This window comes from Quercus lobata, chromosome 7 (genome assembly GCF_001633185.2).
Source record: "Quercus lobata isolate SW786 chromosome 7, ValleyOak3.0 Primary Assembly, whole genome shotgun sequence".
Taxonomy (NCBI): Eukaryota; Viridiplantae; Streptophyta; class Magnoliopsida; order Fagales; family Fagaceae; genus Quercus; species Quercus lobata.
The window spans coordinates 46,658,670-46,675,715 of NC_044910.1; the positions used below are offsets into that span (position 1 = coordinate 46,658,670).

The window sequence follows — 17,046 nt, forward strand, 5'->3', positions numbered from 1 at the left end:
CCTATTTTTTCCTGGGGCCCAAGGAGTCTCTGTTGGAAGTTAGAACTTGAAACTGGCTCTCCTCATGTGCAGTTTCTTTTCTCTTGTTAATTATACAGTATTATTCAAGAAAAAAATTATTCTTTTTTTTTTCTTACAAGTAATACTCAACCATATCAAGTCAGTCAAGCAATAACTTTCAAGGATGTAGACATGATGTTTGATTAAAAAATTAGGAACAAGTTTGACCCCAAACATGTTTGGAGTTTTCTTGCTTCATCCTATCATGTGGCCGTTGAAGACCATCCATGTGTAGCTTTAGTTATTTTTTTAACGAGTCATGTGACTTGTTTAAATAATATACATAGATAGTTTTATAATTTGCCAAATAATGAGTTGGAAAAGATAGTTTCAAACACATTTGGAGCCAAAATTTGTACTAAAAATTATTGTTTTTAATGGACAATGATTTAGCTCCAAACCAATTTGGAGGAATCTCCTCAAACCCATTATGTGATGATTTATAAGACTATCTATGTGTATTATTTAAACAAGTCACAATACTCATTATAAAAATCATGTGACTAAAATTACACATGCAGTCTCTTTGATTGTCACACAGTGGATTGGAGGAAGAAGATATTCAAGCTAAATTTTTTTCGCTTTCAACCACCTAAAACCAATGAGGCTTTTGCATGGGACCAATCAAGTTGAGAAATTATTGTTTCACACTCCTTAATGTATATTCCATACAAAATATCCACAATCCACATTTTTCATGACCATCCACATTTAATACATAATATGTACTAACAATGTAAAAAGGGAGAGAGTGATACAATCAAACCCTGATTAAGTTACAGTTCAACCCGACTTTGTCTAGTTGGGAGAATGAAAAGTGAGAAGATGGAAATTATTTTAGCTTTCCACAATGCGTTTGGCACAAAACATGAAAGAGGGAAATGATGATAAATAAATATAAATTTCCTTTATTTGGTTGAGAAGAGAAAAATAATGAAAGCATAGAAAAGGTAGTTTATTTGAATATTCTATTATGTCCCTATTACATAAGAGATGGAAAATCACTCCATTTTCTTTGCCCTTCATTTTCTCTCATCAACCAAACAAGAGAGATGCATATGTGGCCTCCCACCCTTTTTCAAAAGGAACTAGGTTATACTCTCAAAGGAAAAGGAGAATAGCATTTACTTAGCTGATTCATTCAACATTGATAATATGAAATGAAGCCTCTCCTCTGCAGAGCCATTCCAGGTCGTCGATCCACATTCAATTCTGCTAAAGAAGAAACATTATTAACCAACCAGGCTTCCTCTCTAAACCGAATTAAATCATTGCAAGTTGTTCACCCATTTCAGATTTAGTACTGATGATACACTAAACACCACACCAAAGTAATCCAACAGCGAACTAATGAACTTTCTATTTCTCCTAATTAGCACAACAAAGAAACCTGAGCTTTTGATGGACAGGTCAATTGGGATCACCATACAAAAAAGAAACCAGTAAAACAAACTAATGGGCACATGAGGGAAAGAGAAGACGCTTAAAAATATACAGTAATGATTGTATAATGACCACACAATCAAAACATCACAAGTATGTCAGACATACATGGCTCATGCTCAACTTAACATGAATGAGGACTTCCAATTACAAGGGGTACGCACATCTCCTTGGATCTCTAGTAAAGAAGGGATGTCCAAGTGCTTCTCTTGCCTTCAGACGATCTGCTGGGTCATAACGTAGGAGCCCTTGCAAGAGATCAATCAAATCGCCAGCAGAGTGATCAACATGCTGCATTATTAGGTTCTGCAACAGAGAGTTCAATGTTCATATGATTACACATGGAAGATGGCGTATAATTAAAAAAGGTTCAAAGAAATCTTCCATATACAAGTTTGTCCAAGTTATAACATGGCAGCAAACTAAACTAGTATTATTTCTCTAGGTAATTCAAGAAAGCATCGTAGCAAATGTTTTTATAACAGAACCAAATCCATTGATTTTTTTTAATAATTATTTATTTATTTATCTATGAGGACAGAAATTAACAGAAGATAAAATACAATATTGGATCAAATTGGCGGAACCAGTGTGAAAAATGAAGTTCCAGAAAATTTTCTATATCAGCAGCTCAATTTCAAGATGTAATGAGAATTGATGTTTTGAGATCCTACAGATTACAAGCTAGTTTAGCACAGTTGTAAGTGTTTTGACATGTCAGAACCTAATCAATTGACTTTCTTTTTTTATCAATTTTTATTTATTAGCCTTTGCAGAAAAAACAACAGAAGATTAAATAAATATTGGATGCAAATTGGCAGAACTGGGGTGAAAATAAAGAAAATTTTCAAATAGATAATTCAGTAAGTCCATTTCAAGATGGTATGAGACTTATGTTTCGAGATCCTACAAATTACAAACTAGTTAGTATGGTTCAGATAGAGACAACAATTGGTGAATGCATGCTTATATAGCAACTGAAAATCTCAGCCTTTTTACAGAGAAAAGCTGGGTAGAGTAACCAACTAGTCAGAATTTAGAAAGGTCTGTGCAGGTACATCAACCTAAGAAGGGCTATTGAGGATCACTTGGTTATGCAAGACTCCTAGTAAGCATTACTGTACTCTTACATCTTATAAACCCCTCTGAAGAAAAACATCAAAGTAAAAGATAAATATAATGGACAAATCTGGTCCAAATTTATATGAACAATTCTGAAGCTGCAAATTCTGAATGATTACCGGCAGGCGGGGCAATTTCCAAACTGCCCTCATGCTTTCCCTTGATGTTGCACCATCAGGCCAATCTAATCGTGCACCACTCCTGAAGTATTTCTCAGAACGACGGCTACATGAAGACAGGGACAAGTACAAAAAATAAGAACTTCACCCACGTAGGAAACCGAGAAACATTGCAGAAAGAACAATATAGTCACTCTTACTCAGCTCTAAGCACCATATGTTGGGGTATTGGACCCAAAACCCTCTCCATCATGGCAAGATGTTCCAAGTTTTCGTGTGTTTGAAAAAGTGCCTCTCCCTGCTCATAAATGATAGAGGGATTTAAAAGGTAACATGCATCCAAACTCTATAGCCAAATATAGAAGCAGTCCAAAATTCCTATAATTAAAACACCCTAAAACCAAATATAAATATTAAATTAGCTTCAAGTATATTAATAAAAGCAATAGCTCCAAAGTCAATCTTCACCATTAACATTCCATTTCATAAAATTCAATGAGAATATCTTTGCAATGAATGTTCTAGACAATAATTAGATGCCCCCAGCATTCACATTACATGAAAGACAACAATGGAAAATTTCAGCAGTGGAAGAAGAGTTTCAAGTGTGCCACATATCATAAAAGGTCAGTTTCCACATTAAACCTCCCAAATGAATCACCGAAAACAATACTCAGTAGAATGTGTGACTGTTAAATTTATCAAGTCAATTTGACTACACTGTAAACGAACGGGGACCTATACAAAGAAGGGTACTTACAGAGCAAAGTTCAACAAGTATGCAACCCACACTCCATAAATCGCAAGGATAGTTCCATCCAAGACCTGCAGATATTGCCCACAGCGAAAATTATCTAGAAGCAATGAAGCAGAACACTGACTGCAGTAGTGTTATAGGGAATAATATTTACCCAATATAACCTCTGGTGCACGATAATGACGAGTTGACACTACATAACTGTGATCCTGATGTTCAAATGTAGTACTTCCAAAGTCAATGAGTTTAATTGTGCTTGACTTGGGAAGATTCTTGAAATACGAACCATCTTTTGTTGACCGTGATAGAAACTTAATTGCAGCCATTGAAGAACAAAAGAAATATCAGGCTTTGAATTCAACCAATAATCAGGCTCAAAAGCACAAAATTCACCCATGTCTTCCAATCAAAATAAGACATGAGATCACGTAGTACCTCTTAAAAAAATCTATGTTTTAAAAAACAGATTTCATATAATAATTGTATAATTGTCTTATTATCTAATATTATATAATAATTGTATCATCAGATCAAATAAGGTATTTATTTAGTTAACAGCCTTCCTCTGATCAGACATTCAAATTCACAAATAAAAATGATATGCCTAGACAAAGAACAAGTTTAATCAAACAATACCTTATAATCTGGCACTTTGACATACTCAGAGGAAACAAGAAGAATGTTTTCTGGCTTCAAATCAGTGTGAATCAGGCGCAATTCATGCATAACTACAACATAAACAAGTCAAATGAGTCAACAAATGAAAATAGTTATCTTCTAAATCATCAATTCCTCACTTGTCCCCAAAAAAAAAAAAGTTTGGGTTTGAAAATGGAGAAATCTTTTTAAAATGGAAATGAAGTAAATAGATGCCCAAATCTCAGTATCATTTTAAATATATTTGAGCATCAAGTAGAATGAATCAGATAAAATGGTGCAAGAATTGCCCACACACATGCTACAGACTCCAAAAGTTGTCTGCCCAGCTCCCGAACAAGATCAATGGGAAATGAACGGTAGCTGTTTTTGCGAAGAAAATCGTATAAGCTTGGTCCAAGCCTCTCAAATACCTGTTGAAACCATTTAAATTCATCCGCAAGTTCTTTTAACTCACAGAATATTCAGGCATGAAGGAACATACATTGCCCCTTCAAATTAATCAAATCAGAAGTACCAATAAATACTTACAATACAAATATGATTACGATAGTCAAACCAATTCCGTATTTGCACACAACTGCAAAGAATGAAACCACTTATACCAAAATCACTTTGAAGTACTACAGCCAATATGGGAAAAAGAGAACATCCTTACCGGGTGCCACCAACATCGTGTCTAGCGAGCCTCTGTAAGACATCAATTTCAATCATAGCTGCTTCTCGATATTTGTGTATGGAACGGACAACTTTGATAGCCACAACTTCTTTCTTTTCATTATCGACGCATTCCAAGACTTGCCCAAATGTCCCTACATAAGTTCCGAGTAAAAGATCACAGAGATGATTATAAACATCACTGAACATTAAGATCCAATATTTAATAGCTCCCATATGATTCATGTGGGTAATATGGATAGAAAGGAACAATCATACTTTTACTGATGTGGAGGTCTCAGTTGTGTAGATGAAAAGTGAAAACTTTGTTCGAGAGATTGTTGTTTGAATGGTCTAGGATTCTTGGAGCTAGTGATATATATTCAATGGTAGAATTCCTACACACCCTCTCTTTCCAAATGAAATTCTTTCATATTTGTTAGTTTTTAGGAGAATTTGTGTACACATCCTGTGTACATGAAATATCTACTCATTCCATTACCTAAAAATAAAATTTAAAAAAAAAAGACAAAAGAAATAGATAACATTTACAAATTTCCATATAAAGTGGAAATCACTTCATAAAAGACTAATGAAATTCAAAACATACAAAAGATTTAAGGACAAATGAAAAATTTATCGAACTACTAACCTTCACCCATTTTGCCAATAATCCTGTCTGCAATTATAATGAGAAAAGGTCAGTCACTAGTGAGCAAGTTATGAGTAGCACTCAAGAATCAGAATGAGAAAAAGACACAAGTCAATCCACGAAAAACACAATGGCATAAATGAGTGCATGAACGATTCCATGTTAGGACTTAGAAGGATTATACATATTTTTCAAACTTGAAAAACAGATTGTCAAGGTTTTAGTCATAATACAACAACTGGAGATCCAAACTCTTTAACACAGATCCAAGTTAGAATCAGGAAGCCACATTACAAGAGTTTCCACAAATTTTCCACACAACTTATCAAAAAACCATTTTTCCAAATGAAAAATATGAAAGCTCTTTAAGCAGTGTCCTATAGTGCTATCATCACAACTCAGCAACTTCACAAGCAAAAAACAAGCACATTGCAATATATTCCAATTCTATATTGAAAAAGGATAACTCACATCGAGGAGTTAAAGTTTCTCCAACCACGAAAACAAAATGACCATCTTTATCGTCCGGTCTCCAAGGAGGGGAGCCATTTGGAGGCACTCCCCTGTAAAACATAGATGAAGCATACCCATAATTAGGCATTGCCGCCGCGCCCCCAAACTCCTGCCCACAGTACATCCCTGGAATTACCTGCATTACCAAAATAACAATAATAGCTCAACTAAATTAACATCAACAATTCGTGTAAATAAGTAACCTAAATCGCAATTCTGCAATTTACAGACAGATATATAGTATGAAAAAAAAAAAAACCAAAATTTTCCACAAAATTATTCTTGTAAATTAAAAAATATAATTCGTTTAAAGCGAAGAATTAGAAACTCTGTAGCAAATTTGAACTATGGTTCATATTCAAGGATCGCAAAAATCCATACAGAAATACAAATATTACCTTTGGAGGAGGAAGAGGAGGAGGCATGTCCCAAGTCAAACGCGGTCTCTTCCTTGGGCGCTTATCCATGTTCTTGTGCGGAAACTCTATGATCCTCTGAGTCTCCATTTTCTCTTTCTTCTTCTCCAATTTCGCTCTTTTTAGCGACGAAGACGACGCGATTATTTCTCTAAGATTTGGATCCTCAAAATTTTCACAGATTCTTCGAGCTGATCCAGAATCAAATCAAACCAAACAAATCCAATCCAACACGAATTTTTGAGTCGGATTTGAAAGAACTTTTCTTCTAGCTTTTTTGGTTCATCAAAATTCGAAGAAGTGGACTGAGCGGATCTGGAGATTAACCTGAAGCGAAGAAGCTAAACTCGAATCGATGGTGTGTTTCTAACCATGGTTTGGGAGAAAGAGAGGTGGGCCCCGAGAGCTTGGATTATTTCGGGGACCACTGTTTCTCTCTCTCTCGGTCGTCCCCTTGAGGACCACAGTGTTGCCTCTCTGAACGTTCATGGGCCCACAGTTTTGGGCCGATGTCAAGGCCCATTATCATTTTCTGGACAAACAATTGATTATTTTTGTAATTTGTATATTTTTAATTTTTTTTTTTTTTTTGGTTGGTTGTTTAACTTGGCTCTTAGTTGTAAAGTTGCATTGAGAAACAAACATCATAATTGAAATTCTAATGTATCTAAAAAAAAAATTTCTAAAAATATACCAAATAGGCAAAGGTTAAGGTGGCCTCAATCCTATAAAAAAAAGGTTTGACCCCTATTTCGCTTAATTGATAATATTTCTTGTTGTTGAATAAATTAACCTAAAACAAATCCTGTCTATTTTGTTAGAATTTGAGGGAGTAATTGATTTAGGATTTCAGAGGCTAAAATGTTAATGAATAATAATAAAACCGGTGTCTGCATACAAAAAAAGATGAAGAAACTAACCAGATATTTGCTAACTGCCTAACAACTTCCTAACAGCTAATATAATAAAATTGAGTTTGACTTATCTCCAGTACTTTTTTAACTGGAATCTCCTTTTATTTTAATGAAAAATTGCCACATCACCCATTAACTAAATAAAATGTGGAGATTAGAACTTACTACCACTTGCTAGTGTATATTTAAAATAACAGGAAATGTCCATTTTAAAAAGTATTGAAGGTAAACCACACCCAATAGAATTAACTACAAGTCCCACTAATACATTTTAGTAATTGACAGTTGTCTCCACAAGTACTAAGTTATTATGCAAAACTACTTGTAGCTTTACAGCTGGAATATAGAACTGCAAGTCGTATGGCAGCTTCAACATGTAGACAGCAACTTCTATCTTGAATCGAGCTTACTCCGCTTGATCTTCCTTTAATATACTCCAAAATCAATTGGTATCTTGCATCATGATAAAGAGCAATTATCATGAAGTGGATATGTTAGATGTGATAAACACAATTGCAATGATATAAGATGGTTAGAACAGTCCTTGAAGATAAGGAATTCAAACTCAAAAATGTCTAAGAACCTCGTGTTGAGAGATGGAACTACAATTACATTGACTTCAGATAAACTTTTATTGGGTTTTTGCAGGGCTATGGGTTGTATTTGAACCATCTGCACCTTTTTTTTTGGAATGCATTCTCTGTTAAGGGGAGCACCGAGCACTAGATTTATGTCATTCTTGTGAGTTTGAAATTGCAAATGTTGTCAACATGCCATAAATAGTAAATTTGTTAGAAACCCCAAATTATGCCATATGCCTTGTAATCTCTTAATAATTGTTGTATTCCCTTTAGTTAGTTAGCTAGTTGGTTGATTGAGATAAGGATAAGTTAGTTGGGAATTGAGTACACATGTATCTCATTTAACACATGCTGTAATTCTTAGAGCACAAGTTGATTTAATTAGTTAATTAGCTTAAGCCATGTGGACCAATAAGATTAGAGCTAGTCTTCTATAAGTACATGATTGTAATTTCAACATTAGATATTAAAGAATAAACTAATTGATTGCTTAGTACATTTCCTCTCTCTTAATCAATGGTAGAATTAGGTATTTATCTTCGGGGGAGCCAAGTAAAAATGAGATCATAAAATTTTCCTCTATATATTAATATATATATATATATATATATATATTACATCTATGTCATGTATAATGAGAAGTGCTACGTTTACAACATTTTCAAAACAAATCTTAAATGGCAATATTGTGAAAGTATAGTAAAATGTTGTGAACATAGCATTTTTCTATGTACAATAGTCTAAAATAGAATTATAAATAAAATACTACAATCATTGAAAGAATATAATCCAATAAGTGAATAACCAATCATATATTTTTGTCAAATTAATAATAATGTATTATATTTATATGCTATATAATATACTATATTTATCATTCATCAAAATAGTATAGTTTTAATTTATTAAAAAATAAAGAATACAAGAACTAGAGAAGGAAAGCCATTAGGTTTTTTTTTTTTTTTTGAGCGTAATGTTTTTAAACCATACACATGGGGATCTCTTGGAATTAGAGCAAATATTAAAATATTTTTGGACTTAAAAATCTGTAAAGTACAAAAAGATTCAGAAAACAAGTCAGACCAAACTAGAAAAATTTTCCCAGACACAAAACTAAGAAAAGAAACAATCAAGCTCATAAGAACGGTCCTGTGTATTCATAAAAATTATGGGGGCCAAGGCCCCTTCGGTCTCAATATGGCTTCGTCACTATTCTTAATATTTCTCTATGGAGTATGGAGGGTGATCACCTTGAATTAAGTCAATTCTCTTACGATTCTCATACATTCCCCTACAATTCCTTTGCATCCCCCGTTAGGATCTTCCTAACAAAATTGGCAATGTAGTTTACCATAAGCCTGCTTAAGAAATAATTGAGATGCAGATAAAGTTGGAACTCCTGTGAGATCATACTAATGAACCAAGTTCTTGCATTTATATTTAATTGTTGCTATTTATTTATTTTGATGATTCTTTGCTGATGCCTTTTATCATGTGCATAAAAAACTTACCGTTCCACCTTTGCCCCCTTTAAAATACCATAATGACTGACAGCAAATATTATTACTTGGTAAATGGTACCAATGTCATGATTGCTGCTTATAAGATCAAATACAAGAATGCTTTCAATTAAGTTGCACAGCAGTAACAAAGGCAAATTTCAACTTTCAAGAGTTACATACACTCCTAAAAAATTTTAAAAAAGAAAAAAAAGTTAAATATACAAATGGATCTTGTTATAACCAATCTCTGGTTTAGCGAATGAGATTCTGTTTCCTATTGCAGGAAAAAAATGCCATATACTAAAAAAATGCCATGTACAATTTTTATAACATATTAAATAAATACAGTCACTAGGAAAGATTACTTTCTTGAGAAAATGTCAGTTTTGCAGATCCCCTCAAAACCATGGTAGCCCCGATCGAGTTTCTGGTTTTGGTTGTTGAGTACGATGTTGCCAGTGCTGCATCCAGTAGTGGTTCTTGGAATGCTAGATACAGCCTGCAAGGAAAGCTCTACTTATTTCTCGCAAACCACTTTAGGAACTTCAGAGAAGTTACATTATATATTTGAATAAGTTGGCAGTAGGAGCTTTATTTATTTATTTATTTTTGATAAACCAGTAGGAGCTTTATTGAACTTAACCAAATGAGCATAAATTCACATTCACTTTTAGTCATTAGACTTGTTAAATGACTTAATGAGTCAACTAAAAAATACAGGTGGATGATCATTTGAACTGTCATGCAATAGGTTGGAGAAATCTCCTTCAAACTGCTTTGGAAGGTACTCTCAGATTTACAACTCCAACTTATAAAGCTGAGCCACTCTAATCATTTCAAATCTAATTCAACTCATCTTCGATAAAATTGGAAGCTTTAACCTCTCTAAAATGCTCAATACAAAACCTCAAGACCATATAAATTTCATCCTTTTGTTGATGTCTTTTGTCCCCAGTTACAAAGACATGAACTTTGCTTTTGATTTCAATCCAACTGCTACCTGGAATCCTCTTCATGCCCTTCTCTTTCATTTCTCTTCTTATTGTTGACACACTCTGCCATCTACCAGCTGCAGAATGTGCATTTGATAGCATTACATATGATGCCACGTCTTCAGGATCCAAAGTGAGGATTTTTTGTGCTGCGAACTCCCCCAATTCCGTATTTGAGTGAATCAGGCAGCCTCCAAGCAATGCTTTCCAAAACCCAATTCCAGGATCAAATGGCAATTCACAAAGAAACTCCTCAGCTTGTCTGAAGCTCCCAGAGCGGGAGAGTAAGTCGACCATACAAGCATAGTGTTCAGGCATTAGCATGCTAGGGTCTTCAAGTCTTGCTTGATTGAAATATGAGTAACCCTCATCAATAAGGCCAGCATGGTTGCAAGCCCATAATAGGCCAAGAAGTGTAACACTATTAGGTTTACAACCTATGTCCCGCATCCTTTTAAAGAAGTTCACGGCTTCCTCTCCTCTACCATTCTGTGCATAACCACATATCACAGCATTCCAAGAAACAATATTTCTTCCAGAAAGTTTATTGAATACCAAGAGACTATCTTCCATAGATCCACATTTGGCATAAAAGCTAATAAGAGAGTTGCCAACAAACACATCGAGCTTATCCAAGAACTTAACAGCACAAGCATGAAGACTTCTGCCCATTCCTAGTGCTGCTATATTGGCAGCTGCACTAATAGCACAAGGAAAAGTAGATTGATTAGGCATCAACCCTTCTCTAAGCATCTCAATAAAAAGATTGACAGCCTCTTCATTGTGGCCTATTTGGCTACACCCACCAATCATAGCATTCCACGAAACAACATTTCTCACTGGCATCTCTCGGAAAACCCGAAAAGCATCTTCAGTCCTCTCCTTTTTCAGGTAGCCACCCATCAAAGTTGTGTAAGATACCACATTCGGCTCACGTGTATCTTCAAAAGCTCTTTGAGCCTCCTCGATGGTACTCAGCTTGACATAAAAATCTAAAAGCGCACTACCAACAAAGACATTTGAGTGAAGGCCAATCTTTGTTGCGCAAGCATGAAGTTGCTTGCCTATATTAAAGTTTCCTAGTGCAGTTGATGAGTGAATTACCGTGCCAAATGTGAATTCATTGGGTCTAACATTTGACACAAGCATCCTTGAGAAGAGATATATTGCCTCTTCATACCGGTGCTGGCGAACAAAGCGGCCAATTATGGCCGTGGCAGATACTACGCTCAAGTCAGACACTTCGTCAAACAGTTTACGAGCATCCAAGAATGCGGTTGATTCAGAGTGATATGGTATGGCTTTGCTCGATTGAACAGCTGAGGTACCTAATTTAAAGTCATGGGCATGAGCTTTCTTGGTTTCAATGAGATGGCTAAAAGCTAGACTCTGGGTTTTTCTCCATATGGGTTGAGAGATGGAGAATCTATAAATTATGGGTTTCATTTGCTGACTTGTGGCGGGCTATTTGAATTCCGAGGGCTCAGTAAACTCGCATATCGGGCTACCTTGCATGATCAGTGGACCCAGGAGAGCATTTTAAACTTAGTGGTGATGGTAAGACCAATGGCTAGGGCACTAAACTACTGATGTTTAGAAGAGACAGCAAATAATGTTAGGATCACAACTTTTGTCACAACTTACATATATGATAAGTCGTGAGTAGTGAAATTGTGGACTCATCATTTTTACTCCATCAGTCACAACTTGTCACGTAAGCAAGTTGCGACAAAAGTCATGGTAAAAGTTGTGGCTCTAACATTTTCCAAGAAGGAAAAGTAGGTTATTGACTATTGATTTGAAATGGCCCCATGAAGTTCTTGACCAACATATGTTCATTTGAGCTCTCAAAAATTAAAATATCTAGTTGTGAGTTGTTTTATTTGTTGTTAAAATTTAATTCCAATATCTTAGATGCAATACATTAAGTTCTTCAATTAAATTCAAACACATAGTTGTATTGATTAGTTAGACACAAATAGTGTTGTCTTTTATAAGGACAAATACATGTATTTGAATTTAATTTGAGAACCCAATATACTGCACATAACGAATTGTACCCTAACAAATAATGAGTCTTGAGTCCAATGCTGGAATGAGGTATGGAGCTGGGAGTAGAGGCATCTGTAGGGATGCTTGAAAAACAGGCCACCATCCAGGTAACACTTTTTTGCATTAAAAAAAATGGCACAATTGATTCAGTAACATTACATAATTCATTGTAGTCACAACTCAAAAGGGAGACATGTCAAGCTGCTTTTAATAATAGACAATATCATTGGACCAACATCATGAAATAAGAATGTGCAGGAACCAAGTCCATAAGTTAAGCAAAGTAACCATTGAAGACCAAGACTACAAATAAAATTGGTCTAAATCAAGATTTTTTTTGCAGAAGAAAGTAAGTCATTAATCACAGAGCAGCCTTCTTCGTTTTCCTATTGGAAGTCGATAGTGCAATTTATCTGAATCAAGAGAGAGATGTCTATTATTATTATTTAGGCTGCTGTTTATGCCTGAGAGAGAACTGCATGGAATATGCGAAATTGATGCAGAAGGAATGCAAGTAGATATATGAGAATTCACAAGGTGTGGAGAACTTTGAATTATGCAATCATTTTTTTGAATGGGATTGGGTGGAACTTGCAAGTCAGGCAAAGGTGGAGGATTTCGCCATTGAGGGAGAGGTGGAAGAAGAATTGTCTGAAGCAAAGGTCCTGCTTCTAATACAGTCTGCAGGAGCTTTCCTTTTTGAGGAAGAGGCTTTCCTCTAACAAGAGAATCAATCATAACTGAAGCACAATCAACTATTGCATTTTCTGAAGAAATTAGACTCGGCTGAAGAGACCTGGAACAATCTTGAACTAATGGCTGTTTATGGTTTCTTGAATCAGCTGTGCTTGGATATGTAAAGTCCGGATAGAAAACTGAACCAAACAAGTTATTTACTGGGGTTGAAATTGAGTCATGTGAATTGTAGCTGCATGCGTTGAAGTTGCTATCTGATTCTATCGCCATTGTGTTTGTTTCAGTGATCTTTGTGGGAATAGAGCTCTGATCAGGAAGGACTTGTAAAAGAGAAGGGCTGGTTTCATCTTGAATGTTTGGCAATAACTTGTTCTGTAGTCTTTGTAGCTGGTCTCTTGCTTCATCTCTTTCTCGGAAAGCAATGTCCAAGAGCTGGAATAACTGCTGTATCTTCTGCTTGTCTTTGCCTATCTCTTCTGCTGCTTCCATTCGTGCTATTTCTAGTTCATGGTTTTTGCAGAGAAGCTTGTGCTTCAGTTCAATTATGCTCTGTCAAAGTTGAAAGTAATTCTGTGAGCCATTGGAGACAAAAAAATGAAAAGTCGGAGAGAGCATTTTTACTTGGTATTGTGAAACGTCATTAATCTCCTACATGATTGGAATCTAAGCCATATTCAATATTCAAAACAGTTGGAAAAATGTACATAGGTGTAGCTGACTCTTTTATTCCAACAAATACCAACGGAATTTGTGTGTTAGCTACAAATTATTTCCAAATTTCTTATTGGAGAAAGTTTTCCTCCTAATTATTTTAGAGGAATAAACAAGAATATTATTTAAACAAGTCGCATTATTCATTAAAAATACATGTGACTATGTATTTTTATGCACAACACATTAGCACTTTAACTCTTTAAGCCATGGTTTGATTAGCATGTTGGAAGCGTTCTTTTTTTTCCAAAACACACTCTCATTCGCACATAGTATTTTTTAAATAGAAAGGATGGAAGGCAACCAACAATGGCAATCCCAATTGGGCCTAGAAAATGAATAGTAGTAGGTTAAGCTGCCCCACCCCAAAGCAGCAATGGTTTTAAGTTGGGAATTGGGATAGTGTTTGTTATACACATCCTATTACACACCCATTTTTTTAACTAAAATTGTGAGTTGAAGACACACTTTCAAAACTAAAATCGTGTATTCAACTCACAATTTCAGTTCAAAAATTGTATGTAATAGGGTATGTGTAACAAGTTTTATCCTTTAGGTTGAGAGAGATTATAGTCTTTAAGCTTAATCGATGTCATTTTTTATCTTTCAACTATGTACCCAAACCCTATCACATCCTTTCAAAAGTGTGAAAAACGCATTTTCAAAACAAATTATGCTCTTAGGATCAATTGCATACGATCTTATTCGTGTGGTTGATTGTAAAATTGGAATAAAACCTTATATATGTCTCTCACAAATTGTATATTTGAAATATCTTACTTATCAAACTAAAATGCTTTTAAAAGTTGAATAGTTTTAAATTTAACTCATTGTTAATTTTTCATAAGCATATCAAAATTCTTAAAGATAAGAACAACATGACAATTTCAATGTTAGAGGGCGGTATGACTATATGAGAATGGAGATGATTCACGGTGTTGGCGAGAGTAATTATGATTACTATTTGGGTATCAAAGAGAGAGAAATTGGTTTTTTGAGAGAGAGAATTTTAAGTTTTATAATGTGTGTTTTTTTTTTTGAGATAAATTAATTTTTAAATTTATTATGCACATTAAGAAAATAACTATTATGATAGTACCCAAGATATATACAAAACTCACATTTTTTTGCAAAGTGTGGGAGAACCGATTGGCAGGCACCCCAATTATTTTTGAAGACGAAGTTCCACACTCAAACTCCCAAGTCCCTACATGCCACCCAACCTCTTATTCATAACAAATAAATTATGAAAAGGCTACCAAATTAATGATCAAATGGTCATTCCAGATAAATAATTATTCTATTATTTAATATGCTAAGGATTGACTTGTTCTTGAGGGTATAGTTTTCTCCATGAATTAAAGAATAAGTTTAGGGACACAACTTGTTCAATAACCTTTTTTCCAACTTTCTGAAGTAAAATGTGTGAGTGTTAAAAAATATAAGTGATATTATTATTGAGACTTAAGAGTTTATGTGAAAGTGATTGTCAAGAATAAACCTTAACCAGGACAGAAAAAATTGTGCCCCAATCATCCTTTTCAAAGTACATGAAAATGCAAAAGATGCACGACTACGCGTGATGCATGCTTAAACTAACACGATAATGCAAACCTTTTTCATGGCAGTATCAAATATCAATACAATTGAACAAATCCCAAATACAAATCAAAGTAAAAACAGACCATTAGGCATATATAACAACAATACAAACAGAAGCCCCAAAGAAATACAATGAAGAAAGAGGTACTTACCTCCTGATCACTCCAAAAGGCATACATAGCTTCCAACTCTCTCTCTCTCTAAAAATCTGCCGGTAACTGGTACTAGTGAAAAGGAGTATATATCAGAGTTGGGGTTGGGTTTTTTTTCTTTACAATAAGTTGTGGTGGTGCTGACTTATATATAGCAAGTTTCTATATATAAACACAATCTTTTATTTTTTATTTTTTATATTTGGAGAAGAATATAAACACCATCTAATAACTACGAACAATATACGAATGAAAAACCTTCTTAAAATAAATTTAAGACCTACGTGTCTATTCTTGTACCACCATAAATATAAACCTATCCATCAACACTATATATATGTAAACCTAGAAATTCCCTCCGTGTTTATGGGGATTGTCTCTCGGGAAAGTATTCATTTCTAATCTTTTCCATGTATAATGAAATTGTGGGAGTGAAACAGATGGTACTCAGAAAAGAGAAAAGAAAAAGAAAATGGATGGTTTTGCCATGTTTGTTTCAACATTAACGTTTTCTAGAAAATGATTCATTTTTCAAAGAGCATTTTCTAAAAAACTGTCTCATTTTCCAGTGTTTGGTAACGATCTTGAAAATGAGCTTGAGAATGTTTTCTGGTGTTTGGTATGCAATTTTTTAAAAATATTTCTTGTATAATTTAAAATATGTATATTATATAAACCAAGTAATGTAATCATTATAAATAAAAAAACCAAGAATGAATTTGGTTTTCATACAAAAATTTTGACAATAAATACAATCAAAATTAATTAGTTGTCAAATTTTCATGATCTCTACCACTCATTTTGCTCATATATATGGACAATAACGTACGTACACACGTACACACACACATATACATCAACCATTTGTCTATATATATATATATATATATATTTGATAGGGGAATACATTTTCAACAAGTATAAATAATAACTTTTAATTGTCTACTCTTTTTGTTGGTATACTAATTGTCTATTATGATCAACCACAAGTCTTCAATATTAATCTAAATTATGTATTTACATAATGTACTGCATAATATATCATCATTGCATAGTATCTACATAAAGTATCTTCCAACAAAAAAAGTATTTGCCAACAAATACAATTCCCCTAAACAATTTCATTCATTATATAACAATATTATTAGTCCAAGGTAAAGATTGTCCCATGTAAAAGCAATTTAGAGCAATATAGGTACTATGTTTAAAATTTTCATCTTTTACTTTATTCATTCTTTATTTTTCTTCTTCTTCTTCTTCTTCTTTTCTTTTTTTTGCACTTTATGTATGAAAAAGAAGTAACTTCTGCCTGGAATCCATCAAACGGAAAATTTCTTAGAGAAAAAAGAAAATCAAGCTTGAAGTTCAAGGCAAAGAATTGGGATTTTGGTAGAGAGGAATGAAATAATTACCACTGCAAATTTGTTTTCCTTTGCAAGTCTAAGCTA

At 34.1% G+C, this 17,046-nt stretch overlaps 2 protein-coding genes across 5 annotated transcripts; both read right to left on the reverse strand.

Annotated features, from left to right (window-relative positions):
- Window positions 1-724: 724 nt before the first annotated feature.
- On the reverse strand, window positions 725-6,830 carry LOC115952834 (serine/threonine-protein kinase AFC1). Of its 4 annotated transcripts, none has more exons than XM_031070142.1 (13): window positions 6,379-6,830; window positions 5,939-6,116; window positions 5,468-5,494; window positions 4,817-4,970; window positions 4,690-4,738; window positions 4,457-4,571; window positions 4,138-4,229; window positions 3,656-3,812; window positions 3,505-3,569; window positions 2,945-3,042; window positions 2,745-2,850; window positions 1,668-1,809; window positions 725-1,272 (listed from the first exon to the last, which is right to left on the reverse strand). In XM_031070142.1, coding segments are annotated over exons 1-13 (1,293 nt in total). In that variant the 5' UTR covers window positions 6,487-6,830; the 3' UTR covers window positions 725-1,270. The 4 variants fall into 4 exon arrangements, with proteins under 4 accessions (XP_030926002.1, XP_030926001.1, XP_030926004.1 ...); XM_031070141.1 differs by having other exon boundaries at window positions 1,612-1,809; XM_031070144.1 differs by lacking the exons at window positions 4,457-4,571; window positions 4,690-4,738 and having other exon boundaries at window positions 6,379-6,631.
- Window positions 6,831-10,021: 3,191 nt separating this feature from the next.
- On the reverse strand, window positions 10,022-12,014 carry LOC115953682 (pentatricopeptide repeat-containing protein At5g42450, mitochondrial). Its single transcript, XM_031071441.1, has one exon. The coding sequence runs from the start codon at window positions 11,829-11,831 to the stop codon at window positions 10,236-10,238; it is 1,596 nt and encodes a 531-aa protein (XP_030927301.1). The 5' UTR covers window positions 11,832-12,014; the 3' UTR covers window positions 10,022-10,235.
- Window positions 12,015-17,046: the final 5,032 nt, after the last annotated feature.